The sequence below is a fragment of the Puma concolor genome, chromosome D2 (assembly GCF_028749965.1).
Source record: "Puma concolor isolate L17-30 chromosome D2, mPumCon1.1.hap2, whole genome shotgun sequence".
Taxonomy (NCBI): Eukaryota; Metazoa; Chordata; class Mammalia; order Carnivora; family Felidae; genus Puma; species Puma concolor.
Genome location: NC_141677.1, coordinates 8270364 through 8291497, shown reverse-complemented (window position 1 = coordinate 8291497; position 21134 = coordinate 8270364). Strand labels below are relative to the sequence as shown.

General features: G+C 44.7%; 1 protein-coding gene across 3 annotated transcripts in view; it reads right to left on the bottom strand.

Moving 5' to 3' along the window:
* Positions 1–490: 490 nt before the first annotated feature.
* STAMBPL1 (STAM binding protein like 1) overlaps positions 491–21134 on the bottom strand; it is a 48246-nt gene continuing 27602 nt past the window's right edge. For all 3 annotated transcript variants that reach the window (XM_086679543.1, XM_086679544.1, XM_086679545.1), the window contains 9 exons: positions 20289–20506; positions 16995–17070; positions 15127–15222; positions 12274–12631; positions 10120–10244; positions 7752–7889; positions 2967–3079; positions 1981–2080; positions 491–814 (listed from right to left, as the gene is read on the bottom strand). In XM_086679543.1, coding sequence (XP_086535669.1) covers positions 758–814; positions 1981–2080; positions 2967–3079; positions 7752–7889; positions 10120–10244; positions 12274–12631; positions 15127–15222; positions 16995–17070; positions 20289–20506 — 1281 coding nt within the window. In that variant the 3' untranslated portion in view covers positions 491–757. The remainder of the gene's footprint in view (positions 815–1980; positions 2081–2966; positions 3080–7751; positions 7890–10119; positions 10245–12273; positions 12632–15126; positions 15223–16994; positions 17071–20288; positions 20507–21134) is intronic.

Genomic DNA, 21134 nt, shown 5'->3' with positions numbered 1-21134 from the left:
AAAATTATCAGGTATTTCCTACACTTCATTTCTCCTCCCCATCACCCCCGTTGACTTTCACGGTAACAAGCCGTCCACTTTAATCTGACTCTTTTTTTCTATTCTTCTCTCAAGCGTTTCTGCGTTCAGTCACCTAAATCAAGTTAATGAATCGTCTGCTACCTCAAGCCCTCGGACACCTGCTCCCTGAGCTCACCGTTCTGGTCTCGTCCATTAGGACCCCCGCAGACGGATCTCTGAGCCGGACTTGCTGACATTGAACGAAAGACGGCTCTACCACCTGCGGGCATGTTTCTTCTCGCACGTGAAAACTGCTCATCTTTTTCCGCCGGGGGGAATGACTGCAGAACCAGATGGCCTGTCTTGCGGACCTCCTGGCACTCAGAATTTCTTGTTTGGAATCACATGTTTCAGGAGCGAGTTAAAGAATACAGCGAAACAGCTAAAGATCTGAAAACATGCGCAGAGACCTCTACAAATACTGGACATATTGTTGTTTGCAGCACGATTTATTATCTGGTCATGGTATTTGAGTACATTCACAGGTACTGACGTAAAAGCACTGTGACCTCTCCGGAGACAGGGCAACTCAAAAAGAGAACTTCAAAATGTGCAGGAGCAATAAATATCAAACTTTCTGATCTAAAACGTATAAATATAAAATATCAGTCACTTCAGGAAACATCTTAAGAAAATTCGGCAACCACACGTCCATGGGTAGATGTCGGGTGTTGACGGTACTAATCTTCAGAACACGTCACCTTAGATCCAGCATGGTTATTTTTATGTCTTTTACCAACACATGTTTGCATATCTAGGTAAGAAGAAATTGGTTTTACATCATAAGGTTTAATTAACACGGTTCTCGTCAGAGAGGGGATAGGAGTTCCCTGATATAAAAATGTTCCCAATTTTGAAAAGGTTCCCGATCAGAACGGACAGAATCGTGTTCATTCATTTCTGGCACGAACGGATTTACAAAAGTTGCCAAGTAGTTTTCATTTTAAGTAGATTCTAACTTCAAAATAATGTTTCTCTGACGTTCCAGCCAGGGAACCAGCCCGCAAGCAGTTAGGAGGAAAGATGGAGTCAAATAATGTTTCTTTTGGGCGAAATCCAAGCCAATCAGCAGGTATGATTACAGGGGCCCCTGGGTGGCACGGTCGGTTAAGCGTCTGACTTGGGTTCCGGTCATGATCTCACAGTTCGTGGGTTCGAGCCCTGCACTGGGCTCTGTGCTGACAGCTGAGAGACTGGAGCCTGCTTCAGAATCTGTCTCCCTCTCTCTCTGCACCTCCCCTGCTCGTGCTCTCTCTCTCTCTCTCTCTCTCTCTCTCTCAAAAGTAAACCAACATTAAAAAATTTTTTAAAAAAGAATTACGATTACAGTTTTCATTGAACCATTATGAAAAAATTAATGTGGCCCCATCGAGCAGAAATAATTCATAAGACATTTAGCATCATTTTCTTTAATTGTAAGGAGGCTGAGGAAAACTCTATTTCCATGCCCAAATGGAAAAGTAACTTTAGGCATATCAAGTCTGCTATAGAAATACTGGCATTCTCTGGTAAATAAATTAATAGTGCAAAGAAACCAGAAATACCTACAAAGATTAATTTTTGGGATAAGAAAACAACAAACTGAGCAGTACAGTGTTTTATCCATATCATACTCCTACTGTTTCTCTCCTTAAAAAAAGAAAGGAAGAGGTGAAAAACAAGTATCTGTAAAAAATAGTCAACACCGGGGCGTCTGAGTGGCTCAGTTGGTTGAGCGTCTGACTTCGGCACAGGTCATGATCACGCGGTTCGTGAATTTGAGCCCCACATCGGGCTCTGTGCTGACAGCTCGGAGCCTGGAGCCTGCTTCAGATTCTGTGTCTCTTTCCCTCTCTGCCCCTCCCCTGCTCACAGTTTCTCTCCCTCCCTCTCTCTCTCAAAAATAAAACATTAAAAAAATAGTCAACACAGCCTACTCACACTGAACAGCCTGGGGTCCTTGGTGTGTGGATGAAAGCCCTTCTTTTTACAGGCAGAAATCTCGAGCATGCCGGCGTTGGTCAGCCTGAAGATCCCCGTGCTGTTCCAGGGTGGGAACAAATGTACAAAAGTTAAGGATCATTTGGCTTTCCAGGGGCTTTGTTTGAATGGCCCAAGGATACATTTTCCTCAAAACGGGACGGAGACAGAAACCACAAAACCAGGAAGTCCACAGAGATAGTTTGAGCCGATTTTGCAATAACTGGCCCAGAGAGAAACCCCCAGGGGGCCAACGCCAACTCCATGCACCTGCTGGGCTAGAATGGGGAACAGGCAGCTGAACTGTCGTGTGAGACCAGAGTGGAAAACTGATGCCCCATGGGAGGAAATTACAGGTGGTGGATATTTCTACTTTTTCTAATAACGTGAATACTGTTTATAGAAACAGCAAATATTTGTCGAGCGCTAGCTACGGTGCCAGTCACTGTGCCAAGCCCTTTAGGCCGACTGCCACGTAGCCGCTTCTTCACATCAGTCCCGCTGGGCAGGTGTCAAGGATAAACAGACCAAGGCTCAGAGCGGTCACGTATCCCGAAAGACACACACCACGTGAGTGTGGAGCCGGGATTCCACTCGAAGTCTGTCTGACTCCTCTGCTCATAATCATTCGACAATAACCACTGTCTCCCAAACCTAGAAAGGCTTTGGAGGTAATTCAGCTAAGGCTGGAAATTGTCTTTCAACAGGAGACGATACAGTAGAAGTAAGATCTCAAAAGGCAACCCGGAATAATGTCGTCACTAAATAGAGCCAGTGATTCTACTACGGAAAGGACCGTAGAAAGGAAGAGACAACAGAGCTACAGGTATAAAGGGAGCTGGTTGGCACCAATCTCTTCCCAAGGGCACGGTGCACCTGCCTATCTAAGCGCCACCAGCAGCCCCAAGCAAAAGCCTTACTTGGACCCCATGGATCGGCGCACTTACTCTTTATGCTTCGGTGAGCAAACAATGGCGATGGCCTCTGGCAACATGAGCTGGTAGGAACAGTGAGTGTGAAGGTCAACACTGGACAAGAACGCAGTTTGGGTCGGATGTGTCTATAAAAAGAAAAGAGGACAATCACACTGGAGGAGTGGAGTCTTAGCCAAGACCACAGCCCGTGTTCAGAGAGAAAACTCCAGTGATTAATCCATCGTTAATTAAATAAGGATTTTAGAAAATGGGTCACGACATCACCCTTCCTTTTGTGCATCTTTGGGATGACCGAGACTTGCAGAAGAGGCTTTTGGAAGTGTTCATGTACTTTCTGCTTATTGGAAAAGACAGAACTGGAAATTAATGTGTATATATAGATGTATATACATATACACACACCCAACTCCACGCACCTGCTGGACTACAATGGGGAAGAGGCAGCTGACTGTCGTGTGAGACCAGGGTGGAAAACGGAGGCCCCACGGGAGGAAATTACAGGTGGCAGATATTTCTACTTTTATAGAAGTGTATATATATATATATATATATATATATATATATATATAGTAGTCTCTCTATATATATGGTATATACACCCACTCAGACACACACACACACACACACACACAATGGCATACTACTCAGTGATGAAAAAGAACGAAGTCTTGTCATTTGCAACAACATGGAAGGAACTAGAATGTATTATGCTAAGTGAAATAAGACAGAAAGATAAATATCATATGACTTCACTCATATGTGGAATTTGAGAAACACGACGGATGAACATAGGGGAAGGGAAGGAAAAATAAGATAAAAACAGAGAGGGAGGCAAACCATAAGAGACTCACATGGAACAAACTGAGGGTTGATGGGGGATGGGGGTTGGGGAGGTGGGGAAAGTGGGTGATGGGCATTGAGGAGGGCACTTGTTTGGATGAGCACTGGGAGTTTTATGTAAGTGATGAATCACGGGAATCTACTCCTGAAGCCAAGACTACAGTGTGTGTTAGCTAACACAGTATGTATAAAAACAAAAAAAAAAAAAGAGAGAGAGAGAGATTCTCATTAAATCATGACAATGAAGCTAGGGGATAGTTTCATTATTATCTCAATTTTACACACGGGCATCCCAAGTCTCCTTTAAGTAACTTGCCCGTGGTCACACAGCTGGTCAGGAACAGAGCTGTGACTGGAAACTCACAGATACTTTATGCAAAACTATGGACACAAAAGCAAGTTTTCAATGAATTTCCCACATTTTGCTGTGTATCTTTTCGTGGATGCATCATTCCCTACAAATGGGAGAATGGAACTCTCCAAGTTGTTGAAGGGGTTTGGAACTAATCTTTCGCAGCAAGTAAATACCCATATGATAAGAAGGAAGGGGAGGTTATAAACCTAAAGAAGTATCTTGCAGGTTTGGGGCTCTATACAAACGTGTGTTTAGGAGAGACAAATCAGAGGTTCACACTTGAGTATGAAAATACATGCACCTGTGTTGATGTTGGCTCAGGCCATGGGTGATGCACAGTCAACCCCAATTCCCCTTGAAAAAGGAAAGTGACCATTTTTAATCAGGAAACCGAGGTCCCTGGCATGGACTGCCTGGGTCCTGGTCCCAACCCTCACTTCCTATATGACACTGAGAAGATTACCTAACCCCCCGTGTCCCCTTCTCCAGCTGTAAAATAAGAACAATAATCATTTTCTTCATGGGGTTGCTACATTAAAATTAAATGGGACAATCCATGTAAAGTTCTTAGAACAGTGCCTACCGCATGGAAAGGAATCAAAATCATTAGCTGTTTTTGTTGCTGTATTATTGCTGTTGTTGTTTCTTTTAATATTGTCGTTGTTAACTGAAGGCCATGGGCCGATAAAAATCGCTTCATGGCCTTTCCACGTAACTACCGTCTGCTAAGGAAATGCAAAATTTTACAACTCATTTCCACTTCACTTTATAGAATTAATAGAATGAAGGTAGAATCCATTGAAATCTATTTACAGAAGATACGTGTTCTGCGAGGAAAAAGTTACCCTTGGTTTTAGTCTATAAAGACGTAGGTCAACAGAAGACTGGCAATTATCCTGGTTTTTAAAACCCAGATCTTTAGAGAGGGTCTGAGTAGAGGGGGTCTAACTGCCTGTTAATCTGATTCAGTGCAAACCTCCTGTCACTGCGCAGAACCGTCCATGCCTTGGCGAGGAAGCAAGAGTCACTCAGAGGGACTCTAGTGCTGCAGAGAAGCAAACAGAGTGTCAAACAGACAAATCACGCGGCCTGTCCATTTATTTGCACACTCAACGCACACCACGAGCGTCCTGAGCCCCTCATTTCTGCCAAGAGAATCACTTCTACTCTGATAACAGCAGCTCTCCCACGGGAGAATGGTGTTCCCACCCTACCCCCTCTATGGAAATCAAAATGACCATGACCATGATCGTGATGATGATGGCTGCCGATGCCATTCACTGCAACTGGACAACGTTGCACTGAACGAACCACTTCCCACGTATTATCTCCTTCGACTCTTACAACAACATGGGACAAGTGCTGTTATTATCCCCATTTTACAGATGAGGAGACTGAGCTAAGAAGAAGAGTAAATAACGTGCAGAAGTTCACAGAGCCAGTCAAGGCGGGAAGGCTACATTTGAACCCAGCCCTATCTGATTCTGATCCAGGCCTTCTTTCCCCTGACTAGCTCTGGAACCTGTTGCCACCATTAGGTCAATAAAAATCACAAAACATCATTTCCAGCCATTACAATTTAGGAATAGGTTTTAAACACGTTTTCATGGAACTTCAATGACTTGATGTGGAGAAATAAATAAACAAAAAGCAAAATCCCGGATTTCTAAAATTTGGCCAAATCCATCATCTAAATGATGTAACTTCCTTATTGCCTATACTATATATGCAGGTCATACGGGGAAAACCGGTTTTTTAATTTGGCAAATGTTTTGTAAGAGTAACTAACATTGACTCTTCAATGTAAGTATAATATAATGGACTGTCGTTCCTTCTCAGTTTATGTTAGAATTCCTTTGCTACAATTTATTTTGCTTTAAAATGCATTCCTGTCGCAGAAGATCACATTAAACTGAACAGCGCCTTGAAAATTCAGCAATTTCTAGGGGCACCTGGAAGACTCAGTTAAGCGTCTGACTTTGGCTCAGGTCATGGTCTCATGGTTAGTGAGTTTGAGCCCCCCACCCCACCCCCATCGGGCTCTGTGCTGACAGTGGGGACCCCGCTTCGGATCCTCTGTCCCCCTCTCTCTCTGCCCCTCCTCCCCTCTCAAAGATAAATAAACACTTTTTTAAAGTTCAGCAATTTCTAAGCGCACAGTAAGGCACATTACTTACTGTTAAATCAAACAAATAGACATATTCGGGAAGTTTTGCAAACTCGTCATTAGAAATAATTTCTTTCATTTGGGAGGCAATTGTATTTTTCAAAGGCTCTCACACTTGGTGTCTTACTTATGGCTCACACAAATCCAGTGAGGGAGACAGGGCACTCACTAGCCCTGCCTAGAAACAAGGAGGAGACTAAGAGAATGTAGTAACCTCCAGGCAGAGCTGGGACTAAAGTCTCCTGTACCCTCTGAAATTACATAGCACCAAGTGCTTGGTGATTTTGAGTGTGCGTGTGGTGAGGGATCTAAGTATGTGTCCTGCCCCTACTCAGTGCATCCTTGTAAGTAAAATAAAAAATGGTCACTAATCGGGGCGCCTGGGTGGCTCAGTCGGTTAAGTGTCCGACTTCAGTTCGGGTCATGATCTCATGGTTGGTGGGTTCGAGCCCCAAGTTGGGCTCTGAGCCTGTTTCAGATTCTGCGTCTCCCTCTCTCTCTGCCCCTCCCCCCTCCTCTCTCTCTCTCTCTCTCTCTGTCTCTCTCTCTCTCTGCCTCTTAAAAATAAATAAAAATGTTGAAAAATTTGTACAAAGAGGTCATTAATATCTCTTTAAGGGCTCTTGGATGTGCCCTGAAAATCTTGGCCATATCTCATTCCCACTATCACGGGATGAGTTGTCCTTACCCCAGGTCCAAACGTATAAGACTGAATAGAAAAGTGTCCTCCCAGACAGATTAAACCATGGAGAGGAAAAGTAGAGCACTGTCACCAAAACCAACGGCTACAATTATCTGAGTTCCTAGAAACATGTGCTTCAAAATTCACTGACGTTATCTCATTCTAACGCAGACAATTATTATGAAGTCAATTATTATGACATCTGTTCTATGGATGATAAAAGCTGATGTCCAGATTGCTTCATTTGCCAACATTTCTGTAAAGAATTCTTAGCAGAGCCGAGATTTACACTCAAATCTTTTCATTCGTAAGCCCTTTCTTGATTCTATGATGGCCTGGTGGAGGTTCGAACCCAATATATTCGGCCCCACCATGGCTGTTTATGCAGTGATAAATTCATCCTTGGCCTGTAAGGGAGATGCGGAAGAATGTATGGTCCCTATCGGACATTTACAAACATCTGTTTGAAAGAAATATTTTTTAGCAATCTTCTTAAAATAATCTACTTTTGACCCATGGCACACGCAGAGAGAACAATAACAGTGCAGTCAAGATTAATTAAAACTCTGACTAGGTCTCCATTAGGCCATACAAAAATCATCAAAGCAAGTCATTTATTACAGGACATTTGTTACACTTGAAAAAAATTACAAATAAGGAACTATTTGAAGGAAGCTACATGTCCTCAAGGAGACAAGCAGCACCCCACAGAAAACTGAGCAGAAACTGCAGCTGAAAAAAGGTCACACGTACGTGGATCCATCCGAGCGTGAGGAGGCCGTGTTGGTCCTGAACACTGAATAATTCTTCTACATTCTCCACGTCACAGTAGTCCGGCCCCGCAGACTGCTTTGGCACAATCACATGGGTGATAGTAAATTCATTATGCGTCTAGAAAACAATTGGCACAAAGGATAACAAGCATCTGAAAGGGAAAAAAAAAACAAAAACAAAAACAAAAACAAAAACCCACAACCTGAAATGGAAATACAATGATTTTCTGTAAGACTAGAGAGCGTCCGGGCCACCCGGTTGGCTCAGTCGGTTAAGCGTCCGACTTCGGCTCAGGTCATGATCTCCCGGCTCATGACTTCAAGCCCCATGTCGGGCTGTGTGCTGACAGCTCAGAGCCTGGAGCCTGCTTTGGATTCTGTGTCTCCCTCTCTCTCTGCCCCTCTCCCATTCACACTCGGTCTCTCTCAAAAATAAATAAAAATATTTAAAAAAAAAGAAAAAGACTAGAGAGCATCCGTCCCCCCACCTGCAACCTCCCAACCCATCGACACTCAAAATCAAAGCCTCACTCTTAAAAATGGATTCTTTGCCAAAAACTTGAGAATCAGCTCTCTGGAACTCAAAACCTATGTTCACAATGGAAGATGTATAATAAACAGGAGTTCTTAGCATCCCAGGCTGGTCCACGATAGCTCAGTTAATAAATAATGCCTTGATGTATTACATTTGCCGTGGAAAAAATGCAGAACAAAACAGCAGCAGGTTGATGCGGGAGACTAAGTGCTTTTGTGGTTTTACTGAAGGACGTTTGTAAGGCGTGTGGAGGTCGATGGTCTTGTTTTTATTTTATTAATTATGTTTAATTTCACTTCCAGACCTAATTTTCTTCTGCTACTGGGGCTACTCACGGGGATTGCCCATAATTAAGGTACTGTTCTGGATTTGCGTTCAGAAAAAGAAAAAGGAAGAACAAACCACTCCCTTCAGGTAAAAGGTAAGAGTTGAAGGAAAAAGGCCGAGAAGAACGGGTGCGATCCTCAGGCGGCAGACGTCATGCTGACAGCGGGTGCCCACTCCTCCCTAAGCACCCCTTTCCCTCTGCTCTGACGGGGCTCTGTTCCTTCGGCCTGGATCGTAACTCCTCCCTCCATCGCCCCTCCCGCCTCTCATGGCTAACTTTATGTATTATCTTCAGGCCTGGCGTAAACGTCACTTCTCAGGGAAACCCTTCTTGACCTTCCCAGACAAGGTCAGTTTCCCAGTCACACACGGCCATGATGCCCTGCACTTCCAGGGAGAGCACCGGCCCCACCGATATCTAGTCACCTGTCTGATTCTTCACAGACACCATGTGAGAGTCACAGGCAAAAACTGTGGCTGCTCTAGGCTACAAATGCCGACACCAAGCCCCGCGTCTGCCAAACGCAGGTACTCAGCACATGTCGCCCGATGAAGAATGAATGAAGAATCAGTCAATCAACCCATCAAACTAGGCACAGCATATGGTCTTGAAGAGGAAGCATCCACAGTCCCCGCCCCCCACCCCAAGGGCAAACAAGGTGGCTGTGGGGAGACCGCGGCAGGCCGTGTTCTTGTGCTTGTTGTCTGTGCTTCGTCTCTCCCGGAGGAAAAGTGAAGATGTACAACCGGAATACGATAGGAGAACGCGTGTCGACTGAAGCGTGTTATTCAACTAAGCAGCAGTTCCCACGCTGAATGCGCAGGACAGAAAATGTGCCTGGACCCAGAATTGAAAACTGATATCCAAATGAGTCTACGAAGGGCACTTTCAACGAAACATTATTCAGCCTTCTTGCAAGTAGGCAAGCGAGGCTTATGCATATTCTCTCTTCTGTCCTCCTTGTTTTGACATTGTCGTTTCGTCGCATATTTCGGAGGAAATCTTCCGTACGTAAGTGGGACCGGTGCTATAAGATTTCAGCTTCCTGAGACTACCGTCTGAAACCCTCATTTTATTCCACATGTGTCTGAAAAGGGTGGCAAGATGTCACCCATCAAACCCGCTAGAGTTAATTACATAAACACATGTGAAACTAACCACTGCAATGGAACTCTGATTTAGAAAACTAGATGGTTTTGGAAATTGTAAGACCTGTAATCTATCATTTTTCTAAACAAAGGTTTAATATGTGGTTTCACTCATTCTTCACAACCAGCTTGTACGGTACCCCTGAAATCGTGCAATCCATTTCCCAGGATTCATTGCATTAATAATGCCAGTAGTCGTGTGTCATTAATCCAGGTAAAGAGAATTTCATAATTTTTGCAGCTCTTAGGATCCTTTTATTCTGTTCTGCTTGTCGCAAGAAAGCCATTACTACTGAACGTGTATCTTGGGAAGAAAGATATGAAACAAAGACCATACCAGTTTTCCACAGAGTATTCCACACGTTTCTACTCCTCTCACTGTATTAGATTCTGCCAGCAGCAGAAATTTGTGGCAGAGGTCTCCGGATAAAGCTACACAGCGCAGTCCTTCAACCACTAAATCTAAGAAACAGAAAAGGCAGAAAAAGCTAAAAAAGACCAGATCTTCCATCCCATCCATCAGAGCTATTTTTGGCAAGCAACTACCGGGCAATAGAGATATAAAAAATGAGGGGTGCCTGAGAGGCTCAGTCAGTTAAGCATTCGACTCTTGATTTTGGCTCGGGTCGTGATCTCATGGTTCATGAGTTCGAGCCCCGCATGGGGCTCTGCGCTGACAGTACAGAGCCTGATTGGGATTCTCTCTCTCCCTCTCCCCAACTCACTCTGTCTCTCTTAAAATAAACTATATATATATATATATATATAATTGCACTATATATGTAAAGTGTGTGTGTGTGTGTGTGTGTGTGTGTGTATATGTATATATATAGTGAAATTATCAGGTGTTCCACTTCCTATATTTTATTTTTAAACTCTTAAAAGTACACATTGACCAGAAGGAAGGTAAAATTCCACTTTGCATATAAATTATTTTGTGAACAAGTGGGAAGGTTCAAGCATTTTTCCATCTTTGTGCCTCAGATCAACTGTCTGCATAGATGTGTGAGGTTTTTGGAGGGTACCAAGCAAATACACCTTCACCTGCACAGGCTGCAGCGAATGGATCTCACGGACCATCAGGCATAGGATAGATATTCTTTCCTGTGTCTTCCGTATGTTTCTGATAGCTTCATGAAAGTTGGTGATCATTAAGTAAAAGCACTGTTTTCAGAACTCATTAGTGATAGGGTAACTTATTAAATAGTTGCCTATCGTAACTCTTTTAAAATAAATGGAAACGCAGACTGCAATCCGACAGTGTCTGTGGGGAAAATCTACCCCATTTGGTTTTGGGAGCTTGCCAGAGCCGACGGAGGGGCACCAAGCAGAAGTAACTGTTGGCAGAAGCTTATAATCCATCTGGAGGGTAACGACCTGTGTGTCAGAGAGCCTCCTGGGCAGGGACATGCTAAACGTGTACATTTACATTTGTATTTGTATTTTTTAATGCTTTTATTTATTTTTGAGAGAGAGAGACAGAGAGAGACAGAGACAGAGCACAATCAGGGGAGGGGCAGAGAGAGAGGAAGACACAAAATCCAAAGCAGGCTCCAGGGTCTGAGCTATAGCACTGATGTGGGGCACAAACCTGTGGACCACGAGATCATGACCTGAGCCAAAGTCAGACGCTTCACTACTGAGCCACCCACGTGCCCCTACATTTTTTAAAATGCAGGGTTTTTTAAAATTTATTTTTATTTATTTTGAGACATAGAGAGCAAGCAGGGGAGGGGCAGAGAGAGAGACAGAGAGAATCCTAAGCGGACTCTGTGCCATCAGCACAGAGTCCGATGTGGGGCTTGATATCACAAATGCAAGATCACAACCTGAGTTGAAGTCGAGAGTCAGACGCTTAACCGACTGAGCCACCCAGGCGCCCCATAACACTTATGTTTACATTTTTAAGCAAACGATTTTCTTAGCATCTTCTTCCCTCTCCAGTGTAAGTATTTACCTTTAAGATTCATGTGTTTCTTGACTAAAATGCATGAAAGAAAAATAAATGCTTGGAATTCTTCTCATTTCAAATCTCTATACCATGACCAGATACAGTCCTGTTGATTACAGCGTGCTGTTCTATCCGGGCGGGCAAATCATGCTTCCTGAATTTTAAGGTTACGGACAGGAAGAGCCGGATGGCACCCTTCATACCGCATCGTGTGGGGGCCCTACCCCAGTGGATGATGAAAAGAGGGGGGCGCCTGGGTGGCTCAGTCGGTTAAGCGTCCGACTTCAGCTCAGGTCACGATCTCACGGTTCGTGGGTTCGAGCCCCGCGTCGGGCTCTGTGCTGACGGCTCGGAGCCTGGAGCCTGCTTGGGACTCTGTGTCTCCCTGCTCACGCTCTGTCTCTCTCTCTCACTCCAAAATAAATAAACATTTTAAACAATTTAAAAAAGAGAGAAAGGAGGAGCACCTCCCAGCGGTTAGGGGCCACGGCTCCAGCGGAAGAGAAGCCGTGTCTCGCGGGGATGCGTTTCATCACTTACTCTGCACGGCGCTCAGAGTGGCCGCGGGCTTCAGAGCCCTGTTGACGGGGGGCGAGTGGCTGGCGGAATTGGCCGCGTCGCTTTTGCCAGGCTGGTCCGCGGAGACGTGCAGCAGGGAAGGGCTGTAGCGCGGGCACAGGCAGGACGCGGCGCTGCCGTCGATCTGCTCGGACAGCGCGGGGGGCTCCGGGCTGCGCATCTGCCCGCGGGCCAGTTCCTGCTTCTTGAGCTGGTCTTCGAAAAACAGGAACTGCTCTGACTCCAGCTGCTGCTGGCGCATCCGAGCCACCCGCTTCCTCTCGGCCTCGATCAGGCTCTGATGCTCCAGTCGTTTGAGAATCTCGGCGTCGTACTTGTTCTGAAAAAAAACGTGGCGGCCGCAAGAAGAGGTTAGTTTCCAAGGCAGCCGCCTCGAAGCGGGACTGGACACTTGCAGGCTTCTAGCAGACGCAGAGACACAGAGGCCACGGTCCGCCCACGGGGACGCTCACGCGACAGCGAGGAAAATGTCAACCATCACGGCCGAGGCCCCTTACGTTGGCCAAGGGGGCAGTCCCAAAGCCACCCGCGTTTTACCAGAGGCGGGCTATGGCAGTCAAGTTCCCTCCATACCCCACGCTTTTAAAAAGAATTAGGAAATCAAGGTCAGGATGGTCGGCGTGGCCCGACGGACCAAAGCAAAATCTCTCAGAAATGGTCACATCACCCTAGACCGCCCCGTCCAAAATCACAGCCACTGGCCACATGGACTACTTAAATCTAAATGAAGTTATATGCAATGAAATCGGAAATTTAGTTCCTCGGTCACGCCGGCCACCTTTTCAGCACCACGTGGCTAGTGGCTCCCATAACAGCGCCACACAGAACGTGTCTATCATCAGAGGAAGTTCTACTGGACAGTCCCTGCCGTAGAAGTTTTTGCCTCTGACTCGAGAACTCGGGGGCTTTTTGGAGAAAGGGGAGTCACTAGGAAACGGTCCAGCCATCTCTATCAGAACGAATGGGGAATTTTGTTAAGATGATGAATCCCAGGTTCCCTAGTCTCAAAAAAAAAAAAAAAAAAAAAAAAAAAAATCCAGGCATTATTAGGTCAGAGAATACAAATCTTTAATAAGTTCCTCAAATGATTTTGATAAAAACTAACTTTGGGGATGCTTGGGTGGCTCAGTTGATTTAAGTGTCCGACTTCAGCTCAGGTCATGATCTCACGGTTCGTGGGCTCGAGCCCCACGTCGGGCTCTGTGCTGACGGCTCAGAGCCTGGAGCCCGCTACGGATTCTGTGTCTCCCTCTCTCTCTGCCCCTCCCCTGCTCACACTGGATCTCTCTCTCAAAAAGAAATAAACATAAAAAAAAATTAACTTTGCCGGATGCCTGGCTGGCTCAGTCAGTAGAGCACACGACTTTTGATTTCAGTGGTGAGCTCCAGCCCCACACTGGGGGTAGAGATTACTTTTAAAAAATTATGTATAAAAAAAAAAAACAACAAAAAGAAAACCAACTAACTTTGGTAGGGGTGGGGTGGGGCACACAGCTTCCAATAGCACTTGGGGTGCACACGAATCACCCGGGGTTTTGTTATGAGGGCTGATTCCGATTTGGCAGCTGTGGGCTAGGGGCCGAGATTCCCATTTCTAACAAGCTTCTGGATGATTCCAGGACTGCCTACAGTGAGGGTTTACTGATGGGTAAACCCATCTCTCTCTCCTCCTCTCTCCTCCTCCTCTCTCTCTCTCTCCTAGGCATAAAGGCTGCCCCTCGGACTCCACAGAGATTGCCACATGACATCTACTTTGGGACACTGTTGTGGCCTGTGATATAACTGCTATCATCAGAGGCAGACCAGGCCTTTCCTCCCTGGGAGATCCTGAGGGGGCAACCACAGGCATCGTTGACGTGAAGGAAGACCGGATTGGGCTTTTCTCTCCTTTGCTGTTGCTTTGTCTGGGTCCCCCAAATCATTCTTATCTTTCATAGTTCAAGTCAAATCATCAATGTGCACACTTGAGGAGTTTCAACATTTCAGATTTCAACATTCCTGCTGTCATTTAGTGGAAGCTCAGCACTCAAACCTGGCTATGCCCCCAGGAAGCAGAGACATTCTGCGACCATGTGCCAAGTTCATGACATTGAACTGAAGCGAAAGTCAGTACAAGCGACAATCCCAAAGCACAAAAACACACAAACAAAAAAAGCAACACCACCTTTATAACAACGCTAAAAACAGGAAGAATTCAAGGTTTGAACTTGAGGCCCTATGGACTGGTCAATTTCTTCTTCCAGTGCCTTTCAATCTCTTAGACATCATTATCATGATCTCACTTTACATAATAATGATCCAGAAGCCACCGTCCATTGGTGATACGATTACATTTCATTCATATGGTTAGCTATTCATCTATCTTAGTGCAATATTGACTGTAATATTCAAGAATTGAATTTACATTTCCAAGGCCTACATAATTAGACCAGAATAATCTAGATCAGAACAATCAGAAACTGTACACTGTTTTCCCTACCTCCTACTGGCTCCGTTCATCACCAAAAAGCGGTCATCTGCCTCAAGGTTCCACTGGCAAGAGTTGGTCAAAAAGCTCTATTTAAATCACCATAAGAAATCCATATTCTAAGTCATTCTCAACGTTATTAGAGTTGTAAGGAAATAAAAATACCACTTCTTTGGTGCAAGTGCTTAACCTGTATATCAACATGAATTCGTTATTGGCTTTACAGCCTTGTATCTGTAATTTTTAATTGAAAGGCACATGACACTTGAAACACTCACATGAAAATGAAATTCAAAAAATAGCTGCACAGAAAACAGTCGCGAAATAAATGTACCAATTGAACTTACTTTGCTTTGCAAATATTCTTGGTATTCTACGTTATATTTCTTTAAAAGGTCCTTTTTCAATTCATCTGTCCTTGGGAATGCAATCTCCTTCAGTTTCTTTTAAAAATATATATATACATATTGATTAGTGGGATTCTCAGTACAGTCTTTCAGATCATCAGCTGAGAAAGAAAAGCTGGTATGCGTATTAGAAATCAAGACACAAGTAACCAAAGATGATGGCGGAAATAGAAACTTCTCTTTGCCGTGGCTCCAAAACACAACTTTTCAGTAGGAAATGGAAAGGCTTATCCCTTTTGTAAGAGCCTCTGTTGACTCGACTAGGTAGAGAAGGGCTCTGTTGAGTTAGGTACCCCGTGTTTACGTGGTGGGTTTGTCACTGCACACCGCACAGCAGGCCAACGGTGCGGCATCATGATTAAGACACTGGACAGCGTGGTAGGGAGGGGCCGCTGGGCTTGACAGACCGTAACGGGCAACCGGGGCGCTTTGTGTACAAATACAGATTCCCAGGCCTACGCCCGGTTTCCCCGAATCAACATGTTTTGGGGCAGGGTTGGGGAGTCTGGACCTCAAACAACTTGTCAGTGATTTTTAGTGGCCGGAAAATCTGGGAAATCTGATTTAGTCCAAGCACCACCCTCCTTTTCAGAGATGAGGGAACAAAGGCCTACAGAGATGAGAAGTCTTCTCCAGTATCATGCAGCTAGCTGGTGGCCCCATTATTACTAGAATCCGAATCTAACTCTGGCCAGGCTGTCCCACTAAAATGTCTTTTCTTTTAATTGCCTGTCATCCATCCATCCATCCATCCATCCATCCATTTATTCAACAAGCATACACAAAGAAAACGTATATGCTTTCGGAGAATTTTTTCCTATAAGCAAAAATAAGAATAACACTAAATTAGAGCAAAAGGCTCAGCTTGGTGGCTGGGCCCTTGGGTCCCCTATAGAACCGTCTGAGGTCGAAAGAGCAAGAGGATTGAGAGAAATGCTACATAAGGTGTGGCAATGAGGGCCCCTTCGGAGAAGTGCGTATAGAGATTTTTAAAAAGGTAGATGGTCGTTTGACAAAATCTGGGTTCTCACAGGCCACCTCAGGCCAGATGTAACTGGTAAGAGAGCCTTTCTTCTATTATATGGTCAAGTATCTTTTGAGAGTTATTTAAAATTCCAGGCTGTGATTGGCCTTTTATATACGGTTTCATCTTTCTCCAAGTAAGTTCATCCCAAACTACTTAAGGCAAAGGAGAAACATTAAAAACGTGCTCTTTAAAAGGATATATTCTCCAGCTAAAATTGTTTGAAGCTTGATGTATCAGTTGCAAATGTTGATGGTAAATAAATAACTTTTCAACAACTCTCTCCTTTTCCTTGAGAATATTTCAGGCTATCCACAAACACTTTATTATGCCCTTCGGCTAATCCTACAAGAAGAAAATAGCTAGAACTTTGTGGCCGCCTTAACAATCAGCACTGATTTTCAAACAGTTTTGGGGTTCGGGACTATATGGGATAATCAAAACCGGTCAAGATGACTCTGAAATGAATCTGGGGAATTGGACACGCTTTCCGACAGTCTCTGGGAAGAACAGTGAATACTTCCTCGTCACGCCACAAGGCAAACTGAACACATTCTTGATCTTCTTTTCTCCCCCCGCCTCCCAGTTTCAATTAGACATCCCACACTGGCTCAGTAACGATGATTAAAGGTCCAAGAAGAAATCGAAACATCTTGGCTAATGGAATTTTCTGCGCTCAAGCTCTCAAGAGGACGTGACGAAGGAGGAAAGGAGGTAGGGGCAGATCAATAACGGAGACTCGGGGAGCATTTGATCCCTCAGGGGAGAATCGACCCCACGATACCTTCATAATATCCTGTTTTTCAGGTACCGCACACTGCTGGTAATCTCGATGGCTGGGAAGCTTTTCCACAAACAAGCTAGAAAAAGAGAAAGCACATCCTTAGCATGATATAACAGAAGAAGCAGGTGGGCAGTGGTTTCTAGTATGAGAAAGAAACTCCGTTTCCAAATAGACATGTTTATTACATTATTATTACCCAACATCCTTTCCATCGGCCTTTTCACCGAAGGCAGACATGAACCTATGATTTTGGCATTACAGGGCGGTAAGCTCAGCGGACGGAGCACTGAGGTTACGAGGGTGAGGCTGCTCCCTGACGGACCGTGTCACATTGGTCCTTCTCAAGGTGCGCGGTGCTCAATCCCGCCACAGCGCCACCTTACTCACTTGTGGGGCTGGCAACACAGAGGGTCGTGGAAAAACGTTAAGAGTCTGAAAAGATCAATGTAATCTCTTCTCACCCCTGAAAAAGACTCAAAGGACCACTGATGAATCCGTAGTGTCATGGTGTCTACTGACCAAAAATTCTTTGCTGAAAAGTCGCAACTAAGAGAAATAACAGCCAGAATCCCTAGTGGATTAGGAGGTGCTCACTAGGAGTTCATTCTTCATCACCTTTTTGAGGGACAAGGGACAGTGGACGTAAAGGGAAATCCCAAGAGCAAACCAGATGCATCACTTTCAGGGTAAATGAACATTTTGTTTCACAAGGGCAGGGAATTTTGGGTGTGTTTTTTTTTTTTTCTTACTGATGTATCCCTACTGGTAGAATAGTGTCCAGCTCATAATGTGTGCTCAATAAATATTTGTTAAATAAAGAAATAGTCCTTCCCTGATGGATCATGGTGGGCTGTAAACACTATTTTTGATCAGCTAATATATGATACCTTATCATTATTGGTGTTCTCCTCCTTACAGATCACACCTGCTTGCCTTCGTCATGCTGCCTACAGGCGACAGTGGAATGGTAAAATAACTCTCATTTCTTTTTTTTTTAATGTTTATTTTTCAGAGAGAGAGAGAGAGACAGAGAAAGGGGCAGACAGGGAGACAGAATCCAAAGCAGGCTCCAGGCTCCGAGCTGTCAGCACAGAGCCAGATGCAGGGCTCGAACCCACGACTGCAAGATCATGACCTGAGCCGAAGTCGGACGCTTAACCAACTGAGCCACCCGGGCGCCCATAACTCTCATTTCTTTGAACAAGAAAATTATGGCTTAAAGAGACTATGTAAAGTGTTAGTTGCCTAAAGCTTTATAAATAGAATAAAGTCACAAACGTTTAGAGTTGAAGAGAGCTTAGAGATTTCTGCCTGTAAGTCTTCCATTTGTAGATAAGGAACTGAGGCCCGCACAGGACAAGTGAATTACAGGTTGTCACGTGGTTAATGACAGAAGGGAATTCACACACTCTGATGACTCAGTATAGTGGCTTTTTGGTTTTACCACACTTAACGTTTCCACAGAAATGTGTACAAACACGCAAGGAGAAGGCAAAACAAGAAATATTGCCGATCGGTAACTTAGAGTTCAGAAATTAAGACTTTTGGAACACGTGCACTATCCATGATGCCTGGTGGCCTCCAATTTCACATTTATTGGTTGGCGCTCTAGAAACTAATGGTCTTCCCCAGTAGGCTGAGCGTTGTGAACCACCAACTTCTCAGAGGTCCTCGGGTTAAGTCCCCAACGGAACTAGTGAAATCAACCAACGTGTGAGTTTCAGTTAAAATAAAAGTATGAGTTTCAGCTTAGATTGAACAGTTACTGGTAACAGATCCTCCCACCAGTAAACGGGCAAATGAGGGAGGAAACTCCAGACCTCACTTCTGTTAATTCTTAAGCCGGGACACATTACTAAAAAGTGTCTAACGGGAAGGATGCTGTTTTCTACATGGCTGTTCAGAGGCGGCCACTTCCACTCAACGTTCTGGAAGCTCTTTTTTTTTTTTTTTTTTTTTTTTTTTTTTTTTTTAACGTTTATTTATTTTTGAGACAGAGAGAGACAGAGCATGAACGGGGGAGGGTCAGAGAGAGGGAGACACAGAATCCGAAACAGGCTCCAGGCTCTGAGCTGTCAGCACAGAGCCCGACACGGGGCCCAAACCCATGGACCGCGAGATCATGACCTGAGCCGAAGTCGGCCGCTTAACCGACTGAGCCACCCAGGCGCCCCTTGGAAGCTCTTTTATACAGAACGTTATTACACAGCTAAATAAATTGCTTTTGTAAAAAAAAACATTCACGCTAGAGGCGCCTGGGTGGCTCAGTCGGTTAAGCCTCTGACTTGATTGTGGCTCTGGTCATGATGTCGAGATCCCTGAACTGAGCCCCACATTAGGCTTTGCACTAGCAGTGAGGAGTCTGGTTGGGATTTGGGATTGTCTCTCTCCCTCTCTCTCTGCTCCTCCCCTGTTCGTGCACGTGCTCCCTCTCTCAAAATAAATAAATAAACTTAAAAAAAAAAAAAAAAAAAAAGAATAGCTCTGCTCTGAGCCAGGTAGGCTCCATATTTGCTGAAGCTCTCTCCATTGCTTAAAAAAAACAAAACAAAACAAAACAAACTACAATGTGAAACTGACTGTTCCTTTCTATCCCTGAATCAGATCCTTCATATAACTGCCAACTTATCCCCCAGTCGCAACCCATCATATCAAACTTTAAAACTGTTAACGGCAGGGCGCCTGGGTGGCTCAGTGGATTAAGTGTGTGACTTCGGCTCAGGTCACGATCTCATGGTTCGTGGGTTCGAGCCCCACATCGGGCTCTGTGCTGATGGCTCGGACCCTGGAGCCTGCTTCCGATTCTGTGTCTCCCTCTCTGTCTGCTTCTCCCCTGCTCATGCTTTCTCTCTGTCTCTCAAAAATAAATAAACGTTAAAAAATTAAAAAAAAAAAACCTGTTAATGGCATGTTCTAGGCACCGTAGACAGAGCTACAATCTGGCTCCTACTCGCACAAAACACTTACATTGCTGTGGGGGAGAATGGCATAAAACAAGACATTTCCTTTGTGAGAAGTGTCAAAGAGAAAGATACGCAGGTCACTGCACTGGCCTGTAGAGAAGGTATCTCCTGTCCCCGAACCTCACTCCATCCCGAGCCTCAGAAATGGTGTGGGGACGCCTTTGAATACATTCCTTTCTGACTTAAAAGCCTGGACACGTAACGCTTTTGGAGACTGCAAAACTGGTCTGAGTGGGAAAATATTCCCGGCATCCAAACCGTCTCACCAAAACACCTCGTGAACATTTCCCCACTTTTCTCGTTTTGAAGGCCTCCGAAACTAAAGACTTACGTTATAAATTTATTATAAAGGACAAAGGCATTTTCCAAATTTCCTTCTTCCATATACACCGAAGCCATCCTTTCCATCTCTACTCCGGATCTGAAGTAGCGGCGTGGGGTGATGTCCTCCGTGATGGTGATATTACAGCCGAGCTTGCTCAGGGCACGGACTCGCTCTTCCGGACTGAGGGAAACATCCGTGTGGTCAGGCATGGCAGCTAGCTTTCTCTGCAAAGCAAAATTTGAATCTCTGGTTATGGTAAGAAATGAACAGGACTGCGATTCTGGATGTATCTTCTGTACTAAGTACCTGACACCAGTACCCAAGGAGAAAGAGTTAACGTAAGAGTTAACGGTAAGAGTTAACGTATAAAGAGTTCCATAAGAGTTCCGTATAAAGAGTTCCATAAGTTAACGATAAAGAGTTCCTAAAGAGTTAACGATACGACGGGGCGCCTGGGTGGCTCAGTCGGTTAAGCGTCCGACTTCGGCTTAGGTCATGATCTCACGGTTTGTGAGTTCCAGCCCCAAGTCGGGCTCTGTGCTGACAGCTCAGAGCCTGGAGCCCGCTTCGGATTCTGTGTCTCCCTCTTTCTCTCTCCTCCCCCGCCATGCTCTGTCTTTCTCTTCTCAAAAATAAATAAACATTAAAAATTTTTTTTCAAAAAGAGTTAACGATACAACAAAAGCGAAGCCTTTGTGTGGCAAGTGTATGTAACACTTAAAAATGCAATGATTGTAAGCCTTGTTCCAATGCTACTTATATGCAGTTCCCAACCTCTGTGTCATGAATAGTGCCTTATGCAATAAAATTTGTTTGCAGGTCTTTAAACATCATTTTAGGAAAGGGTGGTCA